This window comes from Sinocyclocheilus anshuiensis, unplaced genomic scaffold (assembly GCF_001515605.1).
Source record: "Sinocyclocheilus anshuiensis isolate Anshui unplaced genomic scaffold, SAMN03320099.WGS_v1.1 scaffold1932, whole genome shotgun sequence".
NCBI lineage: Eukaryota > Metazoa > Chordata > Actinopteri > Cypriniformes > Cyprinidae > Sinocyclocheilus > Sinocyclocheilus anshuiensis.
In genome coordinates, this window is record NW_015555985.1 from 655,472 (window position 1) to 663,156 (window position 7,685).

At 37.3% G+C, this 7,685-nt stretch overlaps 1 protein-coding gene across 1 annotated transcript in view; it reads left to right on the forward strand.

Annotated features, from left to right (window-relative positions):
• Positions 1-7,685, forward strand: part of LOC107676070 (nck-associated protein 1-like) — a 61,134-nt gene that overhangs the window by 38,200 nt on the left and 15,249 nt on the right. Inside the window, exons 18-21 of the mRNA XM_016470595.1 lie at positions 4-37; positions 3,588-3,707; positions 4,823-4,962; positions 5,400-5,531. Coding sequence (XP_016326081.1) covers positions 4-37; positions 3,588-3,707; positions 4,823-4,962; positions 5,400-5,531 — 426 coding nt within the window. The remainder of the gene's footprint in view (positions 1-3; positions 38-3,587; positions 3,708-4,822; positions 4,963-5,399; positions 5,532-7,685) is intronic.

Here is a 7,685-nt window from a genome sequence, read left to right on the forward strand (position 1 = left end):
CTTTATGAGCTGCACCCATGAGCTCTGCCCTGAAGAGGTGAGTCATACTGACCTGGAATCAGTCCAGAATGCCCCAAGAGGAGTACAAATGTCAGATTCACTTTAGTAACCTAATCTGAGAACAGTGATTCATGACTTTTTTTTTGTAGATATGAGTGAGAAGAGTATTCTGAAGATGATGAAGCTTCAATTTAATCAAATTGTTGATGTCTGAAACTGTGAGTGTGTACTAGGGCTGGACGAAAAAAAAAAAAAAATCTGCTATTTCTTACCATATATTGCAGAATCACATATGACATTTTTCAGTTATTTGTATATGTGTGTGTGTTTATTTTTGCTTTCAAATATTTAATGCAATTAAAATTTAATTAAAAAACATTTTCCAGTATTTAGCTAAATAAACACAATAAATTATTCTATGCAATTATTTTTATTTAAATGCATCGATATAAAATTAAACAGTATTTACGTACATATGTTTTACCTACATATATAACGTATGAAAAATGTCATAATATGTGATTCTGCTATTTTTACATTTACATTTTTGCAGTGGTAATTTAAATGAATAATTTCAAAGTATTCTTTTCATTTAATTCATACAATTTGAAGTGATTCATTGAAATTAATGAAACTTGCCAGGTCTAACTGTTTTTGATATTGCAGTCTCTAAGATCTTCCATCAATGCAATATGAGGTTTAATTTAAATAATCAGAAATATCAGATATTTTGTGAATATTCAGTTTATCACCCAGCCCTAGTCTGCACTGAAATAATTGGGTTTTAGGGTGCTTTCACACTTGGTTCGCTTGCCTGGTCCGAACCCGAGTTCGATTGCTCCCCCCTCCCCCTGCCCCCGCTGTACTGCGTTCATATTATTTTATTTGATTCCGAACCGCGGTTCGTTTGCGTCATCAAGCCAGCAGCTGTTTACCCCGTTGCTTAGTAACGACGGCGCAGAAGCGGCAAATGAATAACATTGCTCTCTGCACTTTTATATATTTACGTTTTTGAACCATTCGTTTTGTTTACAAAGCTTCGGTACATAATGGCACTTACGTCTGTCTTACGAATGTACTGCAAATGCTCTAAAGAGCGCTAAAGGCGAACAGAAATTAAATATAGGCCTACAGCTCTCTGCTTGCAGCGCGTCAGTCACACTCGTCAGGAAAGAGAGTGAAACACAAACACACATTTTTATCAAATAATACGTCATTAATAGTGGTTCACTTCCGCGATCACATCAGCAGCAAACCGTACCAGAGTTCACATGAACCGTACCCCAGACCACCCTTTTTAAGCGGACTCTGGTACAGTTCGCAGGTGCGCACCCGAGTTCGGAAGACAGCGTTCACATCATCCAAACGAACCGAACTCTGACGTCAATCGAACCCGGGTGCGCACCAAAAGTGCTAGTGTGAAAGCACCCTTAGCCTCATGTAATCACTTCCATAGGTTATTATAAATAAGATGACAGCTAATTTATTTAATTTGTTCAGATTATATATTCTATTTGCCTTGTCCTGAAATCTCCGGTTTAGTTTCTATGCAGACTCTGTATTTTTGGGGGGAAAAAACTGTTTTGTGTGTTTGTGAATGTCCCCTAGTGAATATGGTCAGTGTTACTTTTGAGAAAGAGGAGTTTGGAAAAGAACTTTTCTCTTCTCCATCGGGTCTCGCCATGGCTTAGCCGCGACCCATGCGAGGGTACAGGATGGAGTCGTACTGTGAATCCAGAAGGCTCCACGAGTTTACTAGAGCTGGAATGTCCCAACACGCAGCATTGAGTGCTGTGGTCCATGTATCAGGATGTGTACAGAAAACCAAATGCTGAAAAGCATGATTTATTAAATCTGTAATTGAACCATGCGCCGGTGCAGCTACCCAGGCTCCCTGGGGGCATATGGAAGCCCCTTCGCACACACGAGGAGCACAACAGATTCCTGTTTCCCCCCCACCGGTATATGGCCGGCACATTCACGAAGTGTTTGTTCCTGCCAAACATCGTACATTTCATTTGGTAAATAAACCCACATTTTCACTCCTAATTGGCGGACAAACGGCACCAATACAAACAGCACAATGAGAGTTCTCATGTCATTGCGGGGCCTGAACATTGAGCTGTCTGAGAGCACTTAGAGGAATAAAAGAGATTTATTGAGCCATAGAAGGCTTGGGTTTCCCTTATTTAAACATGAAACTCCCTCTCTCAGCATGTCTCTGAAATGGTCTTCCTCCTATGTCCACTCCACACAGCTTTGGACAGCTGCAAGCTTTATTTATGTTGGAAAGGCACTAAAAGTTTCCAAGAATATTTCCATCCTTGCACAGAAAACTTTTTACAGTGGTTTAGAGAAACAACAAAAGATCACTGCACTGAGGTTAGCCTCAGCATCACATCGGATAGATGTGTTATTTCCAACCTGCACCGTCTCAGACTCTTCCCCTCAGATGCCCACGAAGAGCGAGGCAGAATATTTGGGTTTATGAACAGATGATGAGAGTGTTAAAGCGCTCGTCAAATCTGAGTTGAGCCACCAAAGCTTTAAATGGCACTTTTTGTTTGTTGTGATGAAGGACCGGCCTCCTCCATGATGTTTGGGTTTTGTCAAAACGGTGTAGGAGCGAAGGGTTCAGCTCCACACAGGGGCAAAGGTTTTTTTTGCATTAGTAATTTAGAGAGTATGCACTGTTTGCTCTAGGGAGGGAGTTGGGGCGACGAGACCAGCTGGGCCATAACAAAGAGCCTCACTTACACATGGACGGTTCACAAACAGCACCTCACTGTGAGCCAAATTCACCTGAGCAGCTTATGTTGGAGTAGTTTCAGCCTCTGACAGCATGGCCATGGATCACTCAAGGATAATTTTCACATAGTCAACAGTTAATGGCATGCTGACAAATAAGATGTTTCTCCACCCTGGTATATAGTAAAGTAGTATTACAATTTAGAATTCATTTCCATTTTAATATAGTTTAAAATGCAGTTCCTTTGATGACAAAGCTGAATAGAAAGTTAAAAAGAGCAGCATTAATTTAAAAACTCGTAATTCAGTGCATCCTTGCTTAATTAACATTCATTTAGTAAAAAAAAATAAAAATCTTAACCTTGAAACTTTTGAACTGTATATGTGTGTATGAATGTGTAGTTAGTTATAGGCCATTTCAGATTGATTGGCCCCTAAACACCACTGTTGTTGTTGCTTGTTTCATGCATCCATCGGGTGGCCCCATCCTGTTTAATTGGGTGGTTCTTAGCCAGAATAAGGCTTGTTTAGAGATGGTTTTAACAGGTGGCCAGCTGAACCATATTGTTTTTTACAACTGATACTAAAGGTAAAGGATATATTTTCTGTACCTATCGTAGAACCAAATAGAAATGCAATTCTGTTTGGTACCACTAGTGGTGCAAAAAGGACACACTTGATGCACTGACAACTTTACACCTATATTTGGCACTGCCCTTACTAAATGTATGCTGCAAAGTGGATCGTAACTTATACTGAAAATCAAAAGTCTAGCTTAACATTGGGGTTGTGCTAAGGGTAGTCTCAACTAATGTCTCCTTGTCTGTCCCTCCCTGCAGAGGCACCACATCGGAGACCGCAGCCTGTCCCTTTGCAACATGTTCCTGGACGAGATGGCCAAGCAAGCCCGCAACCTCATCACAGACATATGCACAGAGCAGTGCACCCTGAGCGACCAGGTCAGTGACGCACACACACGCTTTCAGCGCTGCCAAAACACAGAGGGACTTTTGGGAGTTCTGTAATTTTCCATGTCATATCTGGGATTTTAACAAACTTAACTGGGTTTACAAAGAGTTCTGCAAATTCACCAGGAATGCTCCATTCCATTGCAATATGATCACAATGAAATTAAACAGTGATTGATTTCCTGAAAATAGTTGACAGCACTGATTCGATGACATACAGTCAACTTTAATGAATAAACTTACTCTCATCCCCCTCTGATGAGTGTAATCACATTTACAGTGATTACAACCTTAAGGTCAACATCAAAGCCATTTTTCTTCTGTAATCTGAAATATTTTCAAGTGAAACAAGATATTAAGTTGGCAAAGTCTTAGGGTAGGTCTTGATTTTTTTCTATCATGATTTGATTGGATGGTAAAAAGTGGATGTTACAGGTGATGGGAAGAGAGGTGTTGAAAAAGGTGTTGAATTCTTTCAGTTCAGTTCATTTGAATTACCATATGCAAAACTGTTATATGTATTAAAAAGCAAGGATGTACATATCACAGAATCATGTCTTAGGCAAGTGATTCAGTCATTGAAGAACCACTATGACCAGTTCATTGATTCAAACTGATTCAAACTCATGAGTTTGAGACCATGTTGAGTGTTTTTGAGTGATTCATTAGGAAGAATCAACTCTTAAGAGTAATTTGTTCATGAGACAGACTACACTGGCAATGCTGCATGTGCAGCTTTTGAGTGCAGTCAGCAAGGATAATGCAACAGAAATATAGCTATTTATGGGCTTTATTATTTCCCGACACCCAATCTTTCATTACATCCTGTTCAGGCTGCAGGCTCACAACTCAAGCTCACAATTTTTTTTTTTTGCCATTGTTCTTTATTGTAGTATGTAAATCATTCGGTTCTGTTATTCTAAGAAAAATGTAACCGTTTTCGATTCTCAACTCTAAACGCACATATTTTTTATTATTTTTAATAACGTGCACTGATGAATTGTGCACAATATTACCAGGAACTTGTATTAAGAAAGTAAGTAGGGTCAATTTTGATTTGATGTTGATTTTAAAAAAGTTTTTTTTCCTGTTGCTCTTCTGTGCAGCTACTGCCAAAACATTGTGCCAAAACCATCAGTCAGGCCGTGAACAAGAAGTCGAAAAAGCAGACGGGGAAGAAGGGTGAACCGGAGAGAGAGAAACCTGGTGTTGAGAGCATGAGGAAGAACAGACTCCTGGTCACCAAGTAAGGATGAAACTCGCTCTTCTTCTTCATCTAGTCGAGCACTTGTTACTCATATTTAATTCAGTCTGGGTCATATATTATTTTACCTTGTACTGGTTTCTGTAATTCATGGTTTTCATTAATGAGGGCATGTCTGCGTCAATATTAGATCTTACCATTAGAGAATCACTGTGTTAAACAAAACCCCGCTGGAGGCCTTTAGCGTATTATCCTCCCATTTGGCAGACATTCACAAACAGATCTTCCTTATAATATAAAATGGATTTATCCTAAAGCCTGTCATGGACACACGCAGTAGTAACAGTATAGGAGGGGTGTGGCCCCATGGTGAACAGCACTATTGTGCTGGTTAAGCTTTCCCTGATTGACTGTGTAATCTGAAGGAAATGAGTTTTTAAGGCTGTTGTCTGTTTTTTTATTTATTTATTTTTTTACAGTCTGGACAAACTACACACTGCTTTGTCAGAGCTCTGCTTCTCCATCAACTACGTCCCTAACATGATGGTCTGGGAGCACACCTTCACCCCACGCGAGTACCTGACCTCCCACCTGGAGATCCGCTTCACTAAGTAAGTCAAACTACCATCCCGATACCGATACACAATAATCTGAACTAGGGCTAGGTGGTATGAATTTCTGGAAATTCTATGGGAAAAGAATGTATTATATATTGTATAACCATGTGGTAATGCAATTTTTGAATAGTCTAGTTTATTTACTTGCTATCTCTACTGGTTGCCTAAGTGTGTGTGTGTGTTTGTATACGTGTATGTGTATTTTTATAGTATTTTATAGTATAAACATATATTATTATTCATTTATATAAAAACCGCATTTTAAAATGTTTATATATTATTACAAAATTAAAAATGTATTATTATATCAAGAATATATATATGTGTGTGTGTGTGTGTGTGTATTTTAATATATTCTTGAAATAATAGTACCACTTTTAATTTAATTTCTATTTTAAGTTTCTATTTCTATAAATGTAAAATATATAATATTGCAAAATTAAAAAGTATTATTATATTAAGAATATACAGTGGTGTGAAAAAGTGTTGGCCCCCTTCCTGATTTCTTATTTTTTTGCATGTTTGTCACACTTTAATGTTTCAGATCATCAAACAAATTTAAATATTGGTAAAAGATAACACAAGTGAACACAACATGCAGTTTTTAAATCCAAAGCTTTAGAAATGGCTTTATAACCTTTTCCAGACTGATAGATCTCAATTACTTTCTTTCTCAAATTTCTTTGGATCTCTGCATGATGTCTAGCTTTTGAGGATCTTTTGGTCTACTTCACTTTGTCAGGCAGGTCCTATTTAAGAGATTTCTTGATTGCGAACAGGTGTGGCAGTAATCAGGCCTGGGTGTGGCTAGAGAAATTGAACTCAGGTGTGATAAACCACAGTTTTAACAGGGAGGCAAACACTTCTTCACACAGGGCCATGTAGTTTTGGATTTTGTTTTCCCTTAATAATAAAAACCTTAATTTAAAAACTGCATGTTGTGTTTACTTGTGTTATCTTTGACTAATATTTAAATTTGTTTGATGATCTGAAACATTAAAGTGTGACAAACATGCAAAAAAATAAGAAATCAGGAAGGGGGCCAACACTTCGTCACTTTTTCACACCACTGTATATTATATCATTTTTTAAAAATGATGCATTTATAATAAATATTTTTTATATTATATATCTAGAGAGGTGTGTGTGTGTTTATGTAAAATATAAAAAATGTATATGTATGTACATAGATTTAATATTTACTTACATTTTTTTACTTTGGTTGTACAATGCAATATTAACAGTATTAAAAATTGTTGTAGTGAGAAATGCTATAATGCGGATCAGACTTTTTTCCTGAATCCTGTGGGTATAAACATCCCAGTAGCCTGAACTGAATTTGGCCACTACCTGCATAAATACATCACTGCTCGTTTTATCTATTACATTTAGTGGTCGACCGATATTGGTTTTTTTTGACAGCCGATGCCGATATCTTGGAAAGCAGAGTGGCCGATATAAGCCGATATCATTTTATTTATTTTAATTCATATTTAAGACATTTTAAATCATTTGAAAATTGATTAAAAAAATACATGTGTTAAATAAACATACTTATACTTTAGATGAGTATTTTTCACAAATAAATAAATATTTAATAAAAATATAATTAAAAAGGAAGTAAACACTGTAACCAACAGGGCACTCGGTATTCTGGGAAGTTTGTGCGCATTAATCATATTTTTTCAAATAAAGCCAAGGTAACACTCATTTTACATACAGCACACAGTGAAAATGACATGAATATGACAGTGGGCAAATGCATAAAGCACAGCATAACTTAAAATCACGAGTTTAAAGTTTGTCGATCGCGCATCTCCAGTGAAGCTGAACTCTCCACCTGTCAGCATTTAATTCACACGGATCGACCATCATGCATAGAACACGCGATCATGCAGGATACACATGCACACTTCACAAGATCTCACAACTGGATCCGACTAAGTTTGCAAGGTTTTTGAAATTAGATGTTCATTAGACATTCAAAGATTTGTTTAAATAATGTAAATGCATATTTGCTGAATGCTGAAGGCAAACGATAAAGCATTATAATGTTTGCCTTTCTATTACTAATAGGGATATGCCGGTATCAAATTTTCATGTTGCGATTAATTGCTAATGCTTTTATCACGGTATGCGGTATTATCA